At 37.0% G+C, this 25,105-nt stretch overlaps 1 protein-coding gene across 1 annotated transcript in view; it reads left to right on the top strand.

Moving 5' to 3' along the window:
* Positions 1–25,105, top strand: part of POC1B (POC1 centriolar protein B) — a 56,474-nt gene that overhangs the window by 5,964 nt on the left and 25,405 nt on the right. The window contains exons 3-10 of the mRNA XM_068400399.1: positions 4,888–5,059; positions 5,835–6,014; positions 7,303–7,410; positions 8,271–8,386; positions 8,773–8,906; positions 9,667–9,735; positions 12,296–12,448; positions 21,267–21,353. Coding sequence (XP_068256500.1) covers positions 4,888–5,059; positions 5,835–6,014; positions 7,303–7,410; positions 8,271–8,386; positions 8,773–8,906; positions 9,667–9,735; positions 12,296–12,448; positions 21,267–21,353 — 1,019 coding nt within the window. The remainder of the gene's footprint in view (positions 1–4,887; positions 5,060–5,834; positions 6,015–7,302; positions 7,411–8,270; positions 8,387–8,772; positions 8,907–9,666; positions 9,736–12,295; positions 12,449–21,266; positions 21,354–25,105) is intronic.

Here is a 25,105-nt window from a genome sequence, read left to right as displayed (position 1 = left end):
TTGCACTGAGTTAATCATATTGGAGATGCTTCAGTATTTGGGGGGGAAAAAAGGGTGACCAAGGGGTACATCTAGCTGTTAAATCCTGGCTGAGTATGTCTCTTCTGATCTTTTGCACAACTCGTAGTCACTACTGTGGTATTCTGTGAAATGGGAGTGTAATGGTAATTCCATATTGTGACAACTTGTCTTCATATATACGTGTATATATGAAAGTGTATACCATCAACATTCACAGCTTACAAACTGAACTTTGTTTCATTGCAAATACCATAAAAATTTTTTCGTGGCTTATGTGAAGCCCAGATATCTGTTTAGAGAACTGCAGCAAAGCGGTGTGTAAACTTGGCCTTTGCGTAAGGCCAAGTCTTTATTCTGTGGTGTTCAATTCTGTTATGACTCATCACCAGAAAAGCAAATTACCTAGAGATTTGTCAACTATGCTTGGGCGTGTACAGAAAGCACTGATGTTTAAAAAAAAAAAAAAAAAAAAAAAAAAAGCACTGAGATTGTAAACTGGACGAAGTTGAATATTGGAGTCAGCTAAGTGTGAATTTTCAACTTCCTTGTTTCTAGTTATATTTTGCAGTTGATCAAATACTTTCATTAATACAGCAAGGACAGATTTTGTCTTTCGCATCTAAACATGGTTCTGGTTATGTTGTGTTTCCTCTGAGGAGTGTGTGCAACAGACTTGTTTGTGGTATGGCCCATCCTAAAAAATTCTTCTAGACTTCTGTGTTTCTTTTGTTTCAGTTCCAATACTTTAAATTAGCCCTGGAAATCTGTTGTGGACCATTTACTCGTGGTCTGGTAATTGAAAGTTAGACTGTAAGGTGCTGGCATACTTAGCAAGTGCTGACAGAACACAGCAACTGTGTCTACTCTGCATTGCTGTAGGACCCCATGTGTAATCTGTCCTGGAAGGTTCTTGCTCCCCTCCTTTTGAACACTTAAATGCATGGACAACATGAACTTCAGGGTAGAAAAATGCGTAAAGCATTAATAGAATCATAGAATCGTTTTGGTTGGAAAGGACCTTTAAGATCATAGAGTCCAACCATTAACCCAGCACTGCCAAGTCCACCACTAAACTATGTCCCTAAGCACCACATCGACTCGTCTTTTAAATGCCTCCAGGGATGGTGACTTCACCACTTCCCTGGGCAGCCTGTTCCAATGTTTGATAACCCTTTCCGTGAAGAAATTTTTCCTAATATCCAATCTAAACCTCCCCTGGTACAACTTGATGCTGTTTCCTCTTGTCCTATGTCACGGTTTAAAGCTGGGCTGGCTATTAACCAGGTGGCAGATGCTCTCTGTTAACCCTCTCCCCTACCCCTAAGGAAAAGGGAAAGGGAAAAGGGAGAGAGACTTAGGGGTTGGAAAGTTAAAACAGTTTTAATAAACTATAATAATGAAAAAGAGTATAATAACAATAATAATAGAAATAATCAAATATATACAAATATATACAAAACCAAGACTGAGAGCTTGGAAATCCTTCTCAGGCAGAGTTGCTCCCCCCAGTACAGGCAGAGGGGAAAAGGCAGTACCTCCCCCCAGCACAGACAGAAGGGAAAATGCAGTAGCTCCACCCAGCACGGGCAGAGGGCAAAATGCAATAGCTCTACCCAGCACACCTGCAGGCTTTTAACTGGAAAATTGGCAAAGCTGGTACCAATCAGTGGGAGACAGGAGGGCCCCTCCCTCCTGGGCCCCACCTCCAGGAGGCAGTGGGTTAGTGATAAATAGGAAAGTGAGAATGACGTGTGTGGGATGGAATACCTCGTTGGTCAATCTTGGGTCACCTGCCCTGTCTGCTCCCCCCTGCAGCTGTGACCCCCCTTTGGCTCTTCACTCGTAAGCAGTGAGGAATTTAGCAGTGACCTTGGTTTCTCTAAGACTAATTGGCCTGGTTTGGGCCAAACCAGGACATCCTATCACTTGTTACCTGGGAGAAGAATTAAGAAGCAATCCTTAAGATACTGTGCTTGAGTAAATTGGAGAAGCATTGTTATAAAGTAGGCAAAATCTCTTAAAATGGAATAAAAAGAGAAATAGGAAACTTTATTTGATGCTAGTAATAGTAATTTTTCATGTATAAAACTGTTTTTAAGGTTAGTATTGATAATGGAAATTATTGCTGGCAACATTGTTACCCTATAGACTCTTGTATTTAGTGCCTATGGTTAGCTAAGATAAAGCATTTACTGTTACAGCAAAATGCTGAGCTGTTGGCCATATGCACCAAAATTGATTTCAGCCTGCTTGTATAGGGAAAAGCTTGGCTTGGCTGAGGCTCGTTAACGGTAAAGGGACCTGGTTTCCTTGACAGGATAGGGGCCAAAGTTGAATATAGATTCAGAGTTTTGGCTTAGAGTTTCTTTGTCTGGGTTTACACCTCTCCCATGCTGTTCAGATGTAGAGTCATATCAGCCTGTGGAAGATAATTCTGCAATGGGTCCATCAGTTACTCACCCTTTCTGCTGCAGGTCCTGAACTTCTTCCTTCTCTCACCCCTGGGGTGGTGTCAGCTGGGCTGGAACTGCAGCATCAGAGATAATAGTAGCCTTCGAGTGTCATGGTAATGAGTGGGTGGCTTCAAGAGAGAAACCTACCTAAGGATGGGGAGAGGATGCTGTGTGAGCGTAGGCAACAGGGAGTCCAAGGGGAGAACAAGGAAGACTCTTGTGGATGTCCCAGGGAAAGGAGATCTTCAGGTCACTGCTTGTCTCTCATTAACCTTGGGGTAATCCATCTGTGAGACAGCAAGCTACAAGAAACCACGCTTTGAATTTATTGTATTTCATCTTTTAAAATATTTCCTTTAGTTTTTAGAACTGAAAGCAAAGAGGGCTGGTATTACATGGCCTTTGTGCAGCTCATAAGGTACCAGAGGTTCTTGGTAGTTCGTGCATTATGTGTTTTAGAAACCATCGATCTTGTCTGTTCCGTGTTTCCAACCTGATGCCTTCAAAGTCTATTTTAGCTTACATTTCACTTTTTCCTTTCTGTTTTATGGCACTCTAGGTCACATTTTTCTGAATCAAAGGGAAAAAAGAAAACATTCAAGTACAATTAGAAAGAGCCTGCTGTGAAGTAGTTCTGAAAAGTTGGAGGGGGGAAAAATATCCTGTACTTCTGTGTCAAATTTAGCCCTATTGATGTGGGCACAGGGATAGTCTGGTCCCATATCTTTTACCAGAAGCTAGTCTTTTGGGAGTAAAAATAATACCTGTGCCAAATCCCTAAAGAGAGTTTAATATCTAATATTTTCTTCGAGGCTTGCCTTGACACACTGTCGTGTTTTGATCCAGCAGGTAGCCAAATACCATGCAGCTGCTCACTAACTCTTCCCCCACCCCCCCGGGGAATGGGGGAGAGAATCGGAAAGGTAAAGGGACTCGTGGGTTGAGATAAAACAATTTAATAATTGAAATAAAATATAATAATAATAATAGAATATACAAACAAGTGATGCACAGTGCAACTGCTCACCACCCGCTAATGAATGCCCATCCCATTCCTGGCTAGTGATCCCAAAGGAGAGAAACCCTGAAACTGCAATCCTGGAAGAGAGAGAGCCCAACTTCCCAGCCAACCCTCATCTATGCACTGAGCATGACGTTGCATGATATGGAATACCCCACTGGCCAATTTGGATCCGTCGCTCTGGCTATGTTCCCTCACAGCTTCTTGTGCACCTGCACGCTAGTGAAGCATGGGAAGTTGAAAAGTCCTTGATTTCTTAGCAACAACTAAAAACATCAGTATATTATCAACATTCTTCTCATACCAAAATCCCATACTAAATCCAAAACTGTCCTAAACTGCCATTTTAGCTACTACGAAGAAAATTAGCTCTATTCCAGCTGAAACCGGGACAAGCTTACTAATAAACAAACTCCATTCCTTGGTGCTATGTTAGTGCCTGAAAGAGGTTGGGAAGAGAAGAGCCATCCTTTTCATGTCCTCTTCCACTTCCAGGAGGTCCCCGTTCTTCCTCTCCCTCCCTTTCTGTACTAGGGGTAGGTATTTTATAATTGAGGGGTTGGAGTGTGAATCCCTTATTTTCATTTATGTCCTGCATGCTAGCATTTAGCAGAGATGAAGATAATAGGGGCATAGGAATATCACACTTGTCAGTTTAATTCAACTGCTCATTGCTTTTGCTGCTTATAGTTTCCTGAAAATGATCAAGCTCTGGTAAAAGCTATGTCTGCCTTCTCGAATGTAGATAGTATGGTCCACCTGTAAAGTGACTGCAAAAAAAAAAATTCATGCTCTTTCTATTATCAGACCGACAACTTCACATTGTGTTTTGAACTAGACAAACGTTAATATTAAAAATTGGTACTTAAATAGGATTATAGAATTATCATATTTGGATATTCACTTTAGTGTAGATACCTGAAGTGTTAGAAATATCTTGAGTTTAAGTTGGCTTGTCTTTTCAGAGTTAAACACTTGATGCTTGAAACAAATTTCTATCTCAGAGATCAAAGTGAGATCACTGAAGGATTTGTCTCTTGTTCTTAGTATTTGGTAGCACCCTGGATTCATACTTGATGAGCGCGTGATGTTCGGCTTTGGATTTTTTGTTCTGTATCTTTAAAGTACTTGTAAGCCAGTTTGCTTAATACGTGGGAGAGCTACCTGTCAAGAATCACCCTTTACTCCTCTCAGTCTTCTGATGTCCTTCCAAAAGCCTGATGTTGGCATTGCTGGCTGCCAGGCTTCTGCTCAGGCCAAGTACCCATTAAAACCCAATCACTGCTCCCTCCCCCTAATACCCAGTAAGTTCACTGGTGAATCCAAACCCATAGTCATTAGCTCTGATTTTTCTAATGACAGTGAGCGGACTCATCTTTTATTTCTTGACAGCTACCTCCTCTTTGGATAGGTTTCTTATGGTGTGGAAGCTGAAGACACAATGCAGAGCTTACAAATTTGTAGGCCACATGGAAGCGGTGACCAGCGTACAGTTCTCACCAGATGGGCAACTACTTGCTTCAGCTTCTCAAGATCGTACTGTCAGACTGTGGATTCCTTGCATGTGAGTATAACTGGGTGATGCTGGCTATGTGTTTCATTAACGTGCGATGTGAATATTGGAATCTTTGCCCAAGAAAAGTTTCTCTTTCTTTCCCACATCCCTTGGCTTTGACAGAAACAGAGATTGGGGAGTACAAGCAACACAGCTCTTTACTATGTTACTTTGTTCTTTACTGAATATTCTGTTTTTTCAAAAGAAAAATATAGTAATTCAGAGGTCATAATTTCATGTGTGTAGGACTACGCTTGGTAGTACTTCTGTGGTTTAAAGGATATATTTCTTTTAATAAGGATTGCATGGCTGCACTTCATTTTGGGGAGACAAGTGATAAAGGAAAGAAAATAACATTTTTGAAAAAAAGTATTTTGAATTGACTTGCCTTTTTAGGCTGTTCTCAAGTAGTAGTGATTACGAGCTATTCAGAATGATCTTAGAAAAACTGTTGCTTTAATTTTTAAACATTTTGTAGATTACTGTATCAAAAATATAAAAAATTCTCTTTCAAATACTGTATGGAGGCTAATGCTGCTAGTTAGTTGCACTGTTCTCTAAAATTGGTCATATTAAATACAATTACTTTCAAGTCTGTTATTCTAATCATTAGTATTCAAATAAGGCAAAAAATATTTGCAACACTAAGATTTAGCCTGTATACATTGCTTTTTCATTTGGATAAGATTCCAAATATGTTAACTTTGAGTTTTATGCAATTTTAAACTCTTTCAGTTTAATATAACTGTGTTTTTTGTCTTGTTTTTTCTTTCCCCCCGCCCAGTCATGGAGAATCATCTGTACTGAAAGGTCATACAGCATCTGTTCGTAGCGTGAGCTTCGCACATGATGGCCACTTTCTAGTTTCAGCATCCAATGATAAATCAATAAAAATATGGAGTGTTCACCGTCAACGCCTTTTGTTTTCCCTATTCCAACATACTCATTGGGTTCGCTGTGCCAAGTAAGTGTTGTTTTTATTCTCTTTGTAAAGAAACAGAACTCCTAACAAAGGGTTTTTATTTCCCAGGGCAGAACTAAGAGCAGAAAAATCTGAGAATGATTTATTAAAATTTCATTATTAGTGACAGATCATAATTTATCAATATTACGCACACACGTTTTATATATATCTCCTGGTTGAAGTCTCAAAGTTGCTCTGTGTTAGTATACGTACACATTAAATCTCTTGCTGTGTGTTAATTCTTTTACTTTAAAGGACAAATAAGGTCTTCTGTATTTATTTTCAGTCAGTATCCCGTCCTTCCCCAGTCTTGTATGTTTTTGTGCTGTATTAACTTATTTCACAGCATTCACTTGTTTCTAGATTTATTATGCATGATAGGGGTTTTCTCAACTATTGTTGGAACAGTAGTGGCATAATAGAATGTTCGTGAGTCAAAATGAGTTAAGCTTACGTAAGTGGAAAAGGTAAAAGAAATGGCCTTTGTACTGCAAGTTAAGATTCGGACTCTATTTAAAGGCAGGACAGCTCTTCAAGGACAAGAAAAGATTGTTCTTTGCTGATTTTCTTTTTTCCTTTCCTCCATATTAATGGAAATTCTGCAGCTAAGAGAGGCGTGATTTAAACCTCTTGAGAAAGAAATTGAACACTGGTGAAGTGCAGAGCCCTACAAAGTTCCAAAGTATCTGATCATTGAAAAGAAAAATAAAAGCTCTAGAAAACCATATGTAAAAGTTCTTGAACAGTGTTCTATTGTCCTTGTGCAGTTGCTTAATATGAGAAATAATAATGATTGAAATTATAGACAAATCAATTTTCGTGTTTAAAAACCTAGTCTATTAGTCTAGGAATAATCATGAATGTTTTGCTGACAGCTTGTAAATCTAGAGAGAGCTCACAGGAGAATATTTATGTAGGTTAAAATTGAACACAAGGTTCTACTGTGTCCTCTCTGTCTTTTTGCCTATAGTTTTCTATAATAATCTCTTTGGCATCTGAAGTTACAATCTCAGGCTGCTGTTACCTGCCTCCCCACCCTCTTTCTTTCTCTTGTTTATGGCTCTGCTTTTAATTGTAGTTGATTGATGGAGAGAGGGAGTGGGAGGAGCAGCTTTTCTTTTCAGTTTTATTAGTCCATGAGAAATATGAGAAATTCAAATGTCCTTTGAATGTTAGACATTTTAATTCCAAACAGGCTTTCTTGGTTCTGGTGTTTTGCTACTTATGTCTCTAATGCTAATCTAAGCAGTATCAGTTGTTTAGTAATGTATACACTTGCATGTTCCAGATTTTCACCTGATGGAAGACTAATAGCATCTTGCAGTGAGGATAAATCTGTTAAGATCTGGGATACAAGAAATAAAACTTGTATTGATAGCTTCTTAGATTATGGAGGGTAAGTGTTACGAGAAAAAAGGAGAAACATAAATGTGTAATTTTAATGAGATTAAATTAATGTTTTGTGGTATTAACGTCTCTATATGTTATATCTGAAAATAGATCAAACTTCTATAACCCATGTAAACTGAAATAATTCATTTAACGTTTTTCTAAAGAGGTTAACTGGCTGCACTTATACAGCTGTTTTCCAACAGTCAAGAAATAAGCCAGAGGGAAGTCAGATTGTTCTTGGATTTTTGACCATTTTTCATGTTTTCCCTCCGTTTCAGTAATGATATTTGATATTGGATGCTTCAACAAGAAGAATTTAAGAATTCTTCACTTGTTGATGAAAACAATATTCTGTTAGCTTCAGTGACCTGTCTTATTTAGGTTTAGCAAACACTTGCGTTTACTTGTCTGCAGTTTTCTTAAATGTTTTGGAACCAGGATTTTAATTAACAAATGCAATAGAATATTCATCTTGTATGTTTGCTTTGCTAATTTCAAGGTTGTTATAGCTAGATATTCTGTTCTTAGACAAAATTATTTTACTTGCTGCTTGCAAACTCTGCAGCACTTTCTTCTAGGAACTTTGTACTCCAACACAAACTGTGAAGGCTTGAGTCAGGACAGTTATAGTATCTTTTTAAACAAAAGCCAGATTATACAGTCTGGTTTATCATGCACATCTTGTTTTCTTATGCTTATTTCAGTTGCTTGAAATACCTTATTTGAGTTTCCATACATGTGGATTCCATAAAAATTTGTGGCAACTCAGTGTTAATATTGTGGTTTATGTATATAAATATATATATATACACACACAAATATTTTTATGGAAACACATAATCTCTTTTCATTAATTATGTTTAGATTTATGAATTTTGTGGATTTCAACCCAAGTGGTACATGTATAGCTTCTGCAGGTTCCAATCATACAGTAAAACTCTGGGATATTCGAATGAACAAGCTACTGCAGCATTACAAAGGTAAAAACAATGTAGTTTGTTGTATTTTCTTTAGAAAGGAGCTCTTTGCAATGAAATGTGATTTATTTAGATTATATGATTTCATTCCTTACTGGGGGAAGTGGACAAACAGGTCATATTGGCATTTTGTAAGTAATCTTTTTGTAATCTAGTAACCCTAAAAATCCAATCTGAATCCTGATTATTCCCTTGCAATGCTTCTCTTAATTTTTAGAACACAACTAAGCAAATACTTTGGAGAGTCTGCTATGCCCTAGCATTTTGTGTTTTTTCCCTTAAATAAAGTAGGTTGTTCTTTGGGAAGTAGAGAAGAGAAAAAAAAATAAAGTGTACATTTCCTGTTAGTAGATATCTACAGTCTTTGAATATTGTCTTCTGTAAATTAGTTCACAGAGCAGGGGTTAATTGTGTATCATTCCATCCTTCTGGTAACTATCTCATCACTGCTTCTACTGATGGTACCCTTAAGATTTTGGACCTCTTAGAAGGAAGACTTATTTACACTCTTCATGGACACAAGGTATACAAAAAAATCCTATTTAAATGGAGATCTTCATAGATTATTTGGTATCTTTTCAAAGAGAAAGTAACATTTATGCCATTGTGTCTTGTGTCTTGCAACTTGCAAATAAACTTTAGTGGACAGCAAGTGATGTATTAATACACTTTGTCACAAGCGCATAAGGAAATGCATCAATTTTACCTATGACCATGCAGTTAATCTGTCAATATTGTATGCATGCTTAATGTTAAATAATAGATCATGTTCCGAATTAATTAATGATTCATTCTCTTGTTTATCAAAATCAATTATTTGGCACATTACTCTTTTTATCTATTGAAAACCAGTGCTTTCTAAGGAGGGGGAATCTTATGGAAGATAAATTTTGTGAAGAATGGCAGGTGTTTTCTCCCTTTTCTCTTAATGCTAAACAAACCCTACTTTTGATAATGAATTACTCAAACACGTTATCTTGAGTAATGTAATATATATTTGATAATTTTTCATTGCAGAGTTAAAGCACAAAATCTAAGGATTTTATGCCACTATTTTCCTAGTATTGATTGTAGTAATTGTAATGCAGCATCTTTCAAAGATGTGCAATATTAGCTCTTCAATCTGCAAAAATTTCACTACAGTTAAATTGTTCCTTATTTTAATAAAGTTGAAAAATCTATTCATATTAGATAACAGCATAAGTGTTTTTCTCTTTGCATTAAAATACCATGATTACAGTAATAGCATAATTTTACTGTATGCTATTTTTTTTTTCTTTCAGGGACCTGTACTTTCTGTGGCTTTTTCAAAACGTGGTGAAAAATTTGCCTCAGGTGGAGCAGATGCTCAGGTTTGTGGTATTGTGTCTTTAAATTAAATGTCTTAATGTTTGTTACAGTGGATGGGAGTTAAATATAGTATGTCACAGTAACATGCTAGTTACAGATGCTGATATCCATTCTGTCTAGTAGTGTGTTATATAGACTTTGTTTAACGTCAAGTTAAATTCGAGAAGAAAAATTATAAATACATCATTTAAAAACTTGATCTTAACTACTTTCAGTTGGATGTTACGACGAGAAGACCACAAAACTAGCCACTTCTGTTTTACATATTAAAATAACGATTTTTAAAGAGAAATATTTGAAGTGTTGCAATTCAGTGTCAACAAAGCAGTTGTGTTGCAACTAGTATTAACGCCTACACACTCCATTAGGTTTTCACTTCTTTTAAAGTCACTACGCTGTAATCGTAAGAATTAAGTTGTACTATTGCGAAAACTTTGACTAGAACTGGGAAAAAAATCTTGTGTTAGCTTTGGTAATTTACATTAGTGAAACAGCAAAGTACTGGATTTCGTACAGGGAAGAGTTGTTTGAGCGTTTAAAACAAAAGTTTTTCCTCCATCAAAGAAGGAAAACCAGTATCTCTGCTTCTAGTTTCAAGTTTCTGGTTGGTGCAGAGCCAGCTGGAAGCTTTGTTCAGCAGCACATTAAGTACCTGAAGCAAGCACTGGCTACTTCTTTTTGTTTCTTCCTGTTTGCTTCTTTCCTCAATCAAAAAAATCTGAACATGTAGAGTTCTGAAGTTCACACTTCTTGGCTATATGTGCACATGACAAATTATATCATTTACCTGTTTCCAGGGAAGACATAAGACCTTTTACTCTTATTTTTAAGTGAAAGAACAAAGTTATAACTATTTCTTTGGAAGATAGTATCCTGTTCTGTAAATTCAGTTCTTACCTTATAGAAAAGACAACTCATTGTGTCTGGTGACTGCCTTGATGTAATGGGAAATATTTCCTTATGTACTAACTATTTTTTCTAGGGTGTGCATAGTTGCTTTTACACTGTTTGCATGGCAGTTGGGATACTCAGGGCATATATGGATGTTTCCATGCTGATTTTACTCTTACTAATTTTTTTAACTGTAATGATGAAGCTGCAGTGGCATGGCCTTCCACTTTAGAGCAAAATGAAACATATTTAGAGCTCGAACAGCTCAAATGCTGATGGAAGATCCTACTTCTGCTGCCTCCTGCCTATACCCTTATTTACACTGAGCCCGTTTGAATTGCTAAACCAGCAGAAAATTAGCCTGAAAAAATGGGGCAAAGCCACATAAAAAATGTGAATAACTTTATGCTGAGTTGGGTGATGGAGGTAGTGGAACTACATAGCTGAGAAGAGGAGGGAAAGAAAGCAGGACCTCCCTCTTACAGCACAGTGAGCTGCTGTGAATCAACTAATTTGACACCTAACTGTCCTGCAAGTGCCAGGTTCTGAGGCAGGTTTATATAGTTTGTACCGAGATCCGTGCGTCCCACTTTCACTGTTACTGTCTGAGTTAGTCTGGGTCCATCTTTATTGGTTCACTGTGTCACCCAGTGCATATTTAGGGTCTTGCACTCAACAGAGTCATGAAGGATGTTGAATCTGAAATGAACTTGTAACAATGCAGCTACTTAGATTTAGTCTGCTTGGAATTTCTGTGAACAAATTTGTGCTGCTTATGTTTATTAATTTCTGAAAAATACTTTTAATAGTTGTCAAAAATATTTTTGTCTGGACAGGCAAATAATTTTAAGTCAAATCACGGTCCCATCTTTGTTTCCTCTAATTTAGGGAGCAGCTGTAAAACCCAATACGGTACTTTTGGAAACTGCCATCTTCTAAGTGTTATGAACTTCCTTTTTTATTTTCTTTTTTTCCTCAGCACTTAAAGTAACAAAGATGACGCAATCATGTAAACTTGTGGTAAACTTAATCAAAGTACTTACATATACAATTGTTTTGTGACACGAGAGATCAACATTGTGCATTATGATTTGGTTTCATGGCCTATCCATAAGGCTGGATAGACTACTTTCTGCTAGCTTACCTCTGTGTTCTACTACCTTGCTTCTGCATTTGGCCGTGGTGTGACTGTTGTGTATTGTTTCTACCTTGAATGTAATTCAAGGTTCAGAAAACAGATTCCTGTTGCTAAAACACTAGAACCAGGTGCTTCAGCATTCTGTGGAACTCTGTCATTTCTCTTATCCCCTCAAACTTTCTCGTTTGACCTGCAAGCCTTTGTAAGGGACAGAAATTAGCTAGTATATGACCCCTTGATTTGGCAGAAAAATAACTTAGTACAGTCCAGGGGGACAAAAGTTTGCTTTGTTTTATGATTTTTGAGACATCTTTTAGAGAATTTTTTTTTAAATAGATTGAACCACATCTATTAGACCTGAAGTACAAGATACACTGGGGAAGTGCTTGTATTGTAGTAGAGATCAGACTAAGTGATGACAGCAGGCCCGTTCTGATGTCGTGATCTATTAGTAATAACAGACTTCACTAAATAGTTATGTTTTGGGCACTGAATAGGTTTCAAGTAGTTACTGATATGATGGCTTCTTACAGGTATTACTATGGAAAACCAACTTTGATTCATTTGATTATAAAGAAGTTCTTAAACATCATATTAGAAGAACACATATTGATGATCCTCCTCATCTTCTTGATATTTACCCAAGGTCACCTCATCTCCATGATGAAAAACTTCAGTCAGTTGAGGTGAGTGCTATAAATAATATAGGAAAACAGAAGCTTTTGCCAACACTGTCTGTCTAGCATTTATAGTTAAACGTGTTCTGTGTATACCAGAGAAGTTTTTGTTGTTATATATGCTACTTTGGAAGCAGCCCTAACTTATGAGTCCACATTAAGGTTACTAGGCTAGCTGATGCTGTCAGATTTATCCTGGTGAATTCCTTTCATGCTTCTTGTGTAAGTCTGTTTTCTACACCTGATTTAAACAAAATATAGGTGATAGTCGATTTCTGAAGTAACATGGCAACTGTTGCAGAAGATAACTGAATCTTCAGTGAGTTTAGAATACTACTAAAAATATATCATTATAAGCAGGACAAGGTGGTGTTATTACTGAAAGTCAAATACTTGATTGTCACAAGTTGTCCCTCTTTCCAAGACCTTTAGGTATTGTGAGAAGATCTTGATACCTATCTAAAAGTTTAGAAAGCCTTTCTAGGCTAGTAGTGTGTTTTATGTTACTATGGAGTCTGATTTCCTGATAATTTCATTCCTCAGCTACTTTATTGTCAAACCTTCTACCAGCAACCCTTGGAAGTACTGGGAATTAGGGTACCAAAGTGAAATGTCAAATATTCTGCGTCAATATTTGGAAAATCCTTTGTTTGTGAGGCTATCTGAAAGCTATAGTAAATCACTAAACAGTATTATGCCTTAGACAAGACCATTGTTTATGGTAAAACCCCAGGGATATATTTGTGACTGTACTTGGTAGATCTGGCTAGCTTCTGCATGGTGGTTACCTATACTTTTATCTCTTCTTGTATCTTCTCCAGGTGCCTCTAGTGTCCAAGAGCTGTATCTGGTATAAATCTAGGAACCTTTTGGTTGCTGTCATATACTAATAGAGTACTATAGAAATTCACCATTACTTGTTTCTGTTCATATAAAATGCAAATGCTGCTGCCATGGCATTTGTTTCCTGCTCAGACTTTTAAAACATTGAGATTTGAGGATATTGAGCTTTTTTTTTGGTGTGTGTATGCAATATGAATTTATACAATATGAGTAGTATAAAGATTGAAAATATTTTGGTGGAGGAGGGGAACCCTGATAGAATCCATCACTAGGTATTCTCCCGTGTCTGGTCTGTTGTCAAGTTGGATGCAAAGCGTTCTGATGCTTAGCATTTTGGTCAGAACAAGAGCAGGACAACTGCATGTATGACAAGCTTCATAAACTTCTGTGCCAGACTGTCATATTCATCGTAAGGTCAATGAATAAAGTTAAGTTTGCAGGTGGCAGCATTCAGTATAGGTGGTCAGTTCTGGAACAAACTCAATCACAGCATTTGACAGCAGATTTAAACCACTCTTGCTGCATCAACAGTTTACTTCAAGACCCATTCAAATTGCACCCAGTTATAACACATGCTAAACAAACACAGTAGCTTATAGCTACAGGGTTGCTTTCTTTTCAGATCAACTTTTCCAGACCTCTGCTGCTCAGATGCCTGGTAAAGATATGAATATTCTCTAAAGCAAATTTCCAGATTTTTTTTTTTTTCATCCCTGGTCCCAGGTAATTGAGAAGCTCGAAAAACATTAGTGAGTTCAGGCTAAAGTTAAACTAAGGCTAGGAAGCACCTCATTACCAATAGTGAAAGGGCACATAAAGGAAATTTGATAGTTGAATGTCAAGAAATTATTTGTCAGTTAGCTTTGACAGATTTCACTTAACCTAATGCCTGCATTTCTTCATGGCTGTAATATGTAGCAGCTTGTAGGCTTCTGGGTTAGCTGCTCTGTAGTAGTGAAGGGGCTCTGTAGTAGTGAAATGGCTTTGTCATTTGTTGTAGCAAAGTTTTGGACTCTTGTGTTATATTTCTGGCCTGATTTCAGGATTTTAAGAATAAGGTTGCTGTGTTTAGTTTTCTATTAACATCACATTATCTGTAGAATATCTTGCTCTCAAATAAACATGAAGTATATTATATTCTTTGAGACAAAACAGTGTCTGATATTACTTTAGTGTACTAGATTTTCATATTTGTAAATTAAATAATATAATAATAATGATTAGGATTTCTTTTGCAGCTTATTTTCAGAATTGATGTAATATAATAGTTTAGACAATGTTAAAATGAAGTTACTAAGTTTGTTGCTCCATAGGTCTTTTCCTTTTTTTACTGCCCCTCCTGTCTGTCCCAATAAAAATTACGGGGTTTTTGTTGTGGCGAGGAAGAATGGACCTCAACATCTGGACAGAGACATAGTTTATCCAGACAAAACTAATATCAGGTTACTACCAGCAGCAACATGCTGCTAACTATGCTTGAAATTTTTCAGTATTCTGTCTTAAATATTTTCTCCTGTAACTGAAAACAACCAGCATTTCTAGCCCCACTGTGCTATGCTGTACTCTGGAGAAGAAAAAAAAAGAAAAAGATTTTTCTCCCTCTTCAGTTAAACATACTTTTTTTTTTTTTTTGGTAAACATCCCAACCTCTTTCTAAGCAACAGGCAATAGAGAGGATTTTAGGACTGGGCAGTTCCACTGCAACACCACCATCATCTTTCTATGTCTCATCATGTTTCTAGTATACCAGGGAAAGGAGGAGTTGAATCACAGACATGTCAGAGGGAGCTTTTGGAGGTCGTCTAGTCTTATTGCCAATGGTACAAGTCAGCCATGCCTGTGTCTAGTTAGGGGGCCTTGAAGAGGGATGGAGATTCCCCAGTCTCTCTGGGTGATCTATTACACTACAGCACAGCAACTGTAATGACACAATTTTTCCTAGTATCTCATCTGCACCTCAGGTAAAATACAGAGGTGCTTGCTTTCTGTTTATTTTCTTTTTGATGAGGAACAGGGGAAGATGATTGATGTTAACTAAACCGAAGTAACAGTGTTTTAAGAGACTTTGTAACATATGCAAGAGTTACAGGCAGGCAGAGGCAGCAGTTCAAATAAGGGATATTTAAAAGCATAGCAAACTTTAAAAGGTCATGTATAAGCCACTACGTTGTCATCTAGGCACTTGAGATGTGTTATAATACATTGCCCTGAGTTATGCTGAGCTGGTTACATTTAGTCACCTCTATAGCAGGAATGAAGATGGATTGCCTTAGGATAAAATTCAAAGTGGTAGAACACAAGGAGTTCAACAGATGTACAGGTAGAACTCAAGAGGGAAGTAATTCTGTCCGTGCTTTTTTAATTCCTAATGTTTCATGCCTCTCCAGGTTCTTATTGCTTTTGGATAGTTGTTGCTTCTCTATCCCTGCTTGCCTCAATGTGGCAAGGTCTCTGCTATTCCAGAACTTGATTCTGGGAAAATAGTACACACAAAATGGAGCTGGCCTTGCTCAGAATGTATTCAGCTGGGTTCAGAGAGACATTTGTAGTGTTTTCACACATCACAAGTTGGAAATGCTGTTTTGAACAAAACAGCTTGCACAAGGGCATTAAGAATTGCAGGTATCACCTGGTATTTTGCCTTCAGGATAGTGACTGAAACGTGGAGCTTGAGTGTACTTTCACCTTTTCTCAGAACTTTTGCTTGTTCACTCTTCAAAGCTATACACAGAGCCAGAAATATTTAAGATACCTTGTCAGGTTTTTTCTCTCCCCCTGCTACTTTTTGAAGCATAATTAACTTTTACAAGAAATTCTATACTTGTATCTCTTCCTCTTCAGACCAGCAGTAGCCTGAATTTTTAGTGTTGAATTTCATGTTCTTGACTTGTGAATCTTTACAGCTGTTCTCCAACTGCACTGATCAATGTGATTCTTGAATATTCAAGTAAGTAGAGATTTAAAGCTTATAATCATTACAGTTATTCAGACAATTTGGAAATGGAAGTAAATGACTTGTTCTCTGAAGGCGCCTACTTTTTTCCATTGACCATAGAGGTGATCTTGGGTGACCAGCTCAAATACAGGTGTCTAGCAGTAGGTCTAAATTTAGCTGAGATAAATTCCAGTCATTGTCTCTCTTTGAAATAAGGAGCTTTTGGAGATATTTGAAAATACTATGTTTAATCAGTAATGCAGTTTTAGTGCAATATACTAAAAGAAAGAAATGCGTTTCGCTTAATGACAGTTGTATTTCTGAATTTCCTGTGTTTGTACCAAATTAATCTTTCTAGAGACCTCTTTAAAGCAGATGGAAGATAGAAATAACAGTTTCCTTTAAAAACATAGCATTGAGGTTTGAACATATTAAGACATGTAGAGTTTATATCTTGGGCATGAAACACTACAGCTGATTTAGTTTCATTTTAAAATTTGCAGTGTAATTTCAGTTGTGAATATTTTCTTAGATGAAGGAAATCCAAATATACGCTAGGTGGCAGTAGAAATAAGAATATATGGCTTGCTTGGCTTGAGGGCTCCAGTCTAGCACAAAGAACAATGTTTAATGAAACTGAAAGCTAAGTTTTTTATTGTATGCTTGGAGATACTGTTTCACAGGTAGCTACATCACTTTCCTAGGAAATACTTTGTGGGAGTCACTTTAAACGTCCTCTTTTAATTTTATTATTTTTTAGGTTTTTGATATAACACCAATGTCTTATGAAATGCATTATAAAAATTAAGGGAAGGGTGGGGATTGTTTTTAGATTGGATATACTTTATTAAAATCAACAGAGGGATATCTGTAGGAGCATAATCATTTACTTAAAGCATATTGCTGAGAATCACATACTTAGTTGGGCCTGCTTCTTTTGTTCCTCCCTTAGTTCTCTGTCCTAAGCAGTGATCCTAATTCCTAATTGTCTTTAAATTTATTTTATTTCTTTAAATAACATATTTTGGTTTTGCTCCACTTCAGTCTTTAGAAATCTGTAATTCTTTACATGAAAGGTTCTGTAGAAACCTTCCTGCAAACATATTTTCTTGTGCTATGGATCAAAATGTGATAATTCTATCATCGTATTGAAAGAAGATAATGATAATACTTACAGATTGGTTTACCAGTTAATTAAAGGAGGGCTTTGGAAGAGTATTTTTGAAAACCTTAAATACATGACAGTTCTCTTTACCTTGTTTTTCAGTGTTCTGTTATTTCTTTCTTGCTTTTTAAAGTTAAGTTTTAAAGTTAAGTTTTTCATGAGAATATTGGACAACTAACTACATCACCTTGTCAGGAAATGTCAAGTCATTTTAAACTTTTACACTTAGCTTCATTCCATTACCTCATTAATTTTTAGTGCAAAATTAAACACGAATATTTGCAAGAAGGGTTTAGCCTTCATGTTTTTGTGCTCTTTTCTTTAGACATTTTGCTATTTCTGACTTGTTGCTTAACAATTTTATAGATCTATATATATAGATATATCTTATAATATGGGCTATTATATTCCTGCACCCCTAGTCAGTGTTTGCAATGCCACTCATCCTCCCCTTATCCCTGATAAAGCAGTAAGCAGAACTATATGCAGAGGAGACTTGCATTCCAGCTCCAGGATGTGACACTTCCACATAAAGAGAACATTTTCTTAATTTAATCATACCATGTACTTGTTTAGCAAACCTGTAGCAAGAAAAGCATTTAACTCATTCTACAATATCTCTGATGTATATAACAAGGAGATATTATCTCAAAGAAGATGTTTCAAGAGCTATTAGTAATAATACTACATTAGCTCCTCTACGTAAGACTATTGATAGGTGATAGGCACCTGCTATCCCTCTTCTGCAGAGTCCTGCAGGTGCATTGTCCTCTCTTCTTTTCAGTGCTCAAATGATGCATGTCAGAAAAAGACTTTAGGCTTAGCTGCCCATTGTATGATTGACACTCAGATAATATGTTAATTATATTTATTACAGGACTGACTGAAGGTCAGAAGCAAATGACCCTGATTATGCTGGGCACTAAACAAATGTAAGCTCTTTAGGACAGTTGTCTGTTTAATCTAAACAGACAGGGTATGTATAGAGGGGAAAAAAGTAAAATTTGCAGTTCCCCTCTTCCTCACCTTAACTCCGATAAAATGGTAAGCAACACTATATGCAGAGGAGGCTTTCATTAATCATGTTTCTGTAGAGAAGAAAACTAAAGAAGTCTCGTTAAAATGGTAGAACTTTCAGATAAATGGAAAGTTATTACTTAGACCATGTTACCTGGCTTTGATTCTCCTTTTTTGCTTTCTTTCCTCCAAGTGCATTTGACAAAATTGGGAGAAAGCAAGACTTGATCCTAGTATCTAAAAATTGAGGGAGAATTTTAAGTTATCAGCTCTGATGGCCGTGTAGCAGAATGGGTTTTCCTCATTGTCTCTGGGTAGCTCATTCTTGATTGATGCAACTATAATCTGAATTAATAGAAAGAATAAATACAAAAAAGAGCTCATGGATGAAAATGGCTTGTTGAAACTGAATCCAAGAAGGAGCTAAGCACTGCTAGTCTGAAAGGTGAACTAGCTTAAAAACAGAATTAAGATATCCCCTTAAGGAAGGCTTGTCATCTCTGATTTGTAAATGTTGCAAGGTGTGAGGATCACTTTCAGCTTGAATAATCAGGTAACATCTGTATTTAAATGTCTGTTTATCTTCTAGCTTGCTAGTAAACTTTGTTCATCTTCTTCCTTCCCCCCTGCATTTACTGAGGAAGATCTTCGATTAGTTTTAACCTAAATTTCTGCATGTAAGTTTTGGAAATCCAAATGAACTGAATGAAAAGGCTTCAGGCAGTACAAGATGCTATTGCCTACTTTCCCTGGCTACTAATTCCAGTTTTAAGATCTCATTCTAGCTAATTAACAAATGGATCTCTGACCTAAAAGTCTATATGCCAACGTACGGACCCTAGCATCAGGGATTTTTGCTTGTGGAAATAGCACTGAAGCTGCTACTGAGTGAGCAGCTGTGGCTGAGCCAGAATTTTGACAGCCTTCAGGTGAAATGGTAGGCTCTTTGTGCTTGAAAAGGCAAAATAAAATGACCCTTGTAGCTAATAAACTTTCAGCAACTAAAATATAACCCTGTTACTAGGCAAGTGTGAGTTTTGGGGGGTTTCCTTTTTTTTTTTCTTTTTTTTTTTTTTTTCCTTTTTTTTCCCCACTTTCAAGTAAGATGGTTGGAATTAGTGCCATCTCTGATAAGGCTGCTGTTGGATCACAGATAAAAAGTTGAAAAGAGGAAAGTTCATTTCTCTTTACTACACCAGACTTCTTGGTGATATGAAAGTCATCTAGTCTTTCTGTGAATTTTGTCAGTTCATAAAATAATAAGAAGAGTGCTTCCATACATCATGCTGAGAGGGCAAATGTATTAGGCTGTGATACAGCTAGATAATACAATAGTAGGGAAGATACGCACATAGATTTTTGTAGGGAGGATATTTTGATCCTTAGGTGAAACCATAACATAAATTAAAGCAGCAGCTTTCTCAAACTTTATATTCTCTTATATTTTGTTAATGCTTCACTTTCAGGAAAGGACATTAGCAAAATATTGCTAAAGTTATAGATTAACTCTTATAACAAACAATAAGTGAGTAGTCCAACTGTGATATTAAGACCTCAAAATCACAGATGTTGTGATGATGTATCCGATCAATCAGCCTCTGACATTATCCCAGTATAAAGCAGTTTTTCCTGTGGTTTTGGGAACAGCATGGTTTGTGTTTGGCCAGTTAACTTATCACAGATTTCACTGTTACCTCCTACCTGTTTTCCACAACAGTGTTTTTCAAGTTATTTTGACCGAGTTGGCACGTAAGAAGCAAGCATGTCGACAGTCTGTCTGTTTGGCTGTGATAGATTACTTGAGGAACTTCAGTGTGAGTTGGGAACTGATTGATCTGGGCTGATTAAGTGAGTGCTCACTTTCAGCTTTGGTGCTAATGATGTACCCACCTCAGTAAGGCAACTCGGGCTTAGGGACTGGCTTGGCGCACACCTTCCTATGCATTCTGAGCCAGAGTGGCTGCAACCACATCGAAGCCAACTGAAGCTGAATGGTAGCGGGACTTGCAAGCTGCAGTATGAGACTGTGAGTGAGGATGTGCCCTAAGTAAACTACAACAGGCAGGGAAACAGTGTAACATAAGAAACCGAGCGCTGCATAATTGTATATGGCAACCGCCACAAGTGGAGGGCTACTGCTGTCCTTGGACTGTAACAAGCTGATTGAGCATCATTGCTAGAAGGCAGCTCTCAAGTCCAGAGTTATCCAGGGCAGTACACCGCTTCTACCAGGGACAGTTCTCCTGGTGGAAGGAGGAATAGGAAAGACGGCCTACAACTGAACCCACAAGTGATTGATGATGGAAAGTAAAGCTCAAAGGTGACTTTCAGGAGCCCTTATAGTTGTGCACATGCAAAAACTTTCAAAAGCACCTGCAAGTGACAGTTACAGAGTTAGGAAGTTGTTTGAATACTTCCTACTGTTCAGTATTTCAGCAGCATCATTGGCCACTCTGTTAATAGCATGGCTTCAGCCTTGGGCAGGTTTTGAGTTAGCTTAGTAAATCCATTTCAAATTAGTATTTGTAACTTCATTTTTATTGATTTGTCATACAACTGAACTTCTTAATACTTGCACCTCTTGTGGTAGGCATCCCCTGAGTTAGTTTTGGGTGATGGATGTTTATGAAGTATAAATTATATTTCTGTAATAAAAGCATATCTGGATTCTCTTTCTGTATTATATGATTGCATTTTACACAGTTGGAGGGTAACATCCTACATTTAGTTTTACAAATTTTAAAGCCTGTTCCCAGTCCTTAGTGAATACTGGTGCCTTAATGTAGCAAGTGATCCTTTTTATTTCAGTCTTATTTCCCTTTCTCTGCTGGTGCTGAAATAACAAAATTATAATTCATTTTCAACAGGTCAACCCTACCTTTGATTTGACTAATACACAAACACTTGACCCACCTGTCATAGCGATTAGTTCCTCTTCATCTTTCAGTACTCCGGTAAGTTGCCTTCGGGGTGGGAAGAGAAAAGATAGGGTATAGCTTTAAACTAGCATGTTATTGGAAATTTGCTCTTTCTGTCTGTATGAATGAAATATATTTTTTAATAATTGTCGACTGCTCAGAGCTCAATATCCCAACTTCTCAAGCGTTCTTTCACAGTTCCCAAGGCTAACCAGAAGATGGTGTAATAGCAAAGCTTTCATGTTATACTAGTAATTTTACCCATATACTAAGCAGAAGTTCTAATTATAAGCCCATGCTAATTATATCTAAATATTACTGTTAAAATTCGTGGCTTATTCTCAAACACTTTTTGTAACTCTGTTTTTATCTGCAAATAATGGGAAACCTAAAGAATAGTTGCCTCAATGATAAAATCCCAAAAGTGGTGTTTTAATTTTTCTCCTTTTAAGGCATCTTTTAACTAGTTCTCTAGGAGAAAAAAGAAAGTAACACATTTTAAGAGAATCATAGGATTAGATCCTTCTAGTGTTAGCTTTTCATATGACATTGGTATGGCATGTGGGAGGAAAGGAAGGCAGTGTTTTAACGGTAGTTTTGTAGGAGGAGAAATATGCTCTCCTGGTATGAAATCTAAAAGACATACTGTTCCAGAATTAGATTAAAATGGGAATTTCTCTTTTAGCTCTGAATCTGTTCCTGTGAAGGCATAAATTGTATCTTGAGCAATTTTAGTTACCATAACAAGAGTTTGTTTTCCTGAAGGGTTAATGCATCTGAATAGGCTGCAGGTGTGGTTTCTGCTGTTTAATTTTGCATGACTGCTTTATGAAAAGGTATGTTGTGAAGGTACTCTATAAAATTCTTTAAGATTGTTTATTGAAGATTGTGATACAGAGGTTGATGTCTAAGAGAAACCTTTTCTTCAAAACAAATAATCATATAATAACTTTTATTTCAGAGATGATAATTTCGTATATTTTAATGTTTAGCATTTGTCATATTGTGTTTTCACAATGGAAATATGGTTCTTTAAGATAACTTCTGTCAAAAGTAACTTGCAGACTTACAGACATCTCTTTAGTAGGCTTGACAGATAGTAGATTGTGGTGGATATAATTTATTGGCTACCTATCACTCTAAAATACTCTGTGTTCATTACTTCCTGATGTTAATACTGATCACAGAATTTGAATGTATGGTTACACTATAATTCTTTGTAACATACCTATAAATCTGCCAATTGTTTCATCTCCTTCATTAATTCTTTTGATATGAGAGCAGTTTATAAAACTTTATGCCCAGAACTCATAGTAGGAATAAGTTGACCCACTGGAGACAGCATCCTTTTGATTGCTGACTGGCTGGTTTTACAGTCTTCTTCAAAATTCATGCCTTTTGACTGTGTCAGTAATCACTACCTTTTTTTTTCCATTCTCTTGATCTCCTGTTCACCATTGATTCTCACTTTTCTGCACCTCAACATTCACCATCGGCATCTTTTTTCCATCTAGCAACATTTCTGTATCCTTGTTACTCGAACTACAGCCTTAAGGACAACTGCTCAGTCCAACACACCACTATTGATACAAATCCAGAAACGATTTGCATGTTTTCTCTGCCACTAGCATCCTTCCTCCCCCATAGTAAGTAACGCTTTCCCCAATTTTGCCAACCTATCTGGTCCTCCCTACTTTCTAATGTCAACTCATCTTTTAGTGTCAACATCCTGTCCAGTGTCTGTCTGCTGCATTACCAGCTTCTGTTGTTTGTGGAATTATTACCTGTTTCTTAAATAGGCCAGCCATCCAGTCTTTGTGTCTTGTTTCCAAAGGGTTCTGGATCTCAGTGACTTGGACCTTTTCAGCTGAAGCTGGCTCAATTTAATGTATAGAGGCCCTGTCTATAGAGGTTTCATGTGTTCTTCATAAAAATCAAAGAGAGAAGAGCAGATGCTGGATTTCTTCCCATCCCACCTTCACTACCAGATTTCTTCTTGATACTATTTGTCCTCACTTGAATGATGCTGTGTTTGTGCATTATTTGTGTAATTTTTTTTTTTTTTTAATCCTCCTCTAACTTGAGGTTAGAACCTCTAGTCTAATTCATCCTCCTCCCCATCCCTCTCCCTCATTCCAACCCCCCAGGTTGCTCTCTTTCTACTGGTTATCAAAGACAATATCACTGTATACTTTTTTTTTTTTTTTTTTTTTCCCCCCTGCAAACTTGTCAAGACCCATCTTAAAGCTGCTTATGGCTTTTTGGTCCTATTTCTACTGGAAGAACGTTGTTCAAATGACTAAAAATCTTTGATCAGGTTGCCAGGTTAATTTACAAATGTCCTATCTATACCTACTTATTCTTTTTGAAGTGTTTTACTCTAGCTTAAGCAGTTCTTCTGCCCTTCCAATATGTGTAGAGAGAAAAACACACTCTGCACTTATGTATCTGTAAGAGTTCTTGTTCAATGTCTTTATCATGCATGTAACACATCAGGGCCCTAAGGGTTATTTACAAAACACCTTGGCAAGTCTCTGGACCACTGGAAGTAGCTAATCAACATATTTACTTTTATTTTTCTACTGAAGAACAGAGATACAGCCTCTCTCAGATCACTGTCCAAGTATTTGAAGACTGGCTTCTCTTGAACAAGTAACAGCATTGAAGATTTTGTAGAATCTGTGATGTGTTCCCTAAAGTTCCCTGAAATATCTTCAGGGAAATTGGAAGTCTATACAAAACTTCATAGTGTTTTGTTGAATGGCTATCAAAATTCCTAACAGTAAATGGGCAAACTCCTATAGATGTCAAGTGTTCTCCCTATTGAGAATCTCTTCTTCAGCTATTGGAACTGTGTCCTGTCCTCTTGGTCATAGGAAATACGCTATTACTGCTCCTAAGATGACCTGTGGCAGAGCAAAAATGTATTCCTTTTCTGCCCTTCTGTAAAGATTTGTTAATAAAAATTATAGAGCAGTATGGGTTGAGAGGGATGCCTGGAGTAATTTATTCTAACCTCCCCCTTAAAGCAAGGCCAACTTGGATCAGGTTCCTAAAGACCTTGTCCAGTTCACTTGTTAATATGCATAAGGATGGAGATTCCACCACCTCTATGGGCAGCTTGCTCTAGTGTTTGACTGGTGAAAATATTTTTTTTTACAATATGTAGCTAGAATTTCCTATGTTCCAATATGTTCGTTGCCTCTAATTCTGTCATAGTGGTCCTCTAATAAGTGTCTGGCTCTGTCTTCTCTCTATCCACCCATTAGATATTTGAGATGGCAGTAAGATCTCCCTGAATCCTTCCTTCTTAAGGCTGAACAAACCTGGTTCTCTGCCTTTTCTTGTATATCGTGTGTTCCAGCCCCCTCAACATCTTGCTCACCCTCTGCTGGACTTGCTCCAGGATGTCAATGTCTGTCTTGTATTCAGAAGCCCAGGACACACAACTCCAGATAATTAAGGTGCAGCTAAGTATCACTGTCATCTATTCTTGACAACAGTCTGCCTGGAGAAGATTTGAAAAACAAATATTTAAAAGTTTAACACTCTTGATTCTTTATTGTGAATTTAAAATATATGTTTAGGCATCTTCTTAGCAATTTGTTTATATTTTGAGCTTTATCTGTATGAGGAAATACTGGTGTTATCTCTTCCTCCCACTCCTCTTCCTTTTAAGGAATTTTAATTTGTTGCTTCATCAAAGCCAACAATCCTTAACAACTTCCACACTTAAAATGCCTACTTATGTGGGTTTTTAAAATTTACTTGTATTTTCTTGCTTCGAA

The sequence above is a fragment of the Nyctibius grandis genome, chromosome 5 (genome assembly GCF_013368605.1).
Source record: "Nyctibius grandis isolate bNycGra1 chromosome 5, bNycGra1.pri, whole genome shotgun sequence".
Lineage (NCBI taxonomy): Eukaryota > Metazoa > Chordata > Aves > Nyctibiiformes > Nyctibiidae > Nyctibius > Nyctibius grandis.
This window is presented reverse-complemented; position numbering and strand designations above follow the sequence as displayed.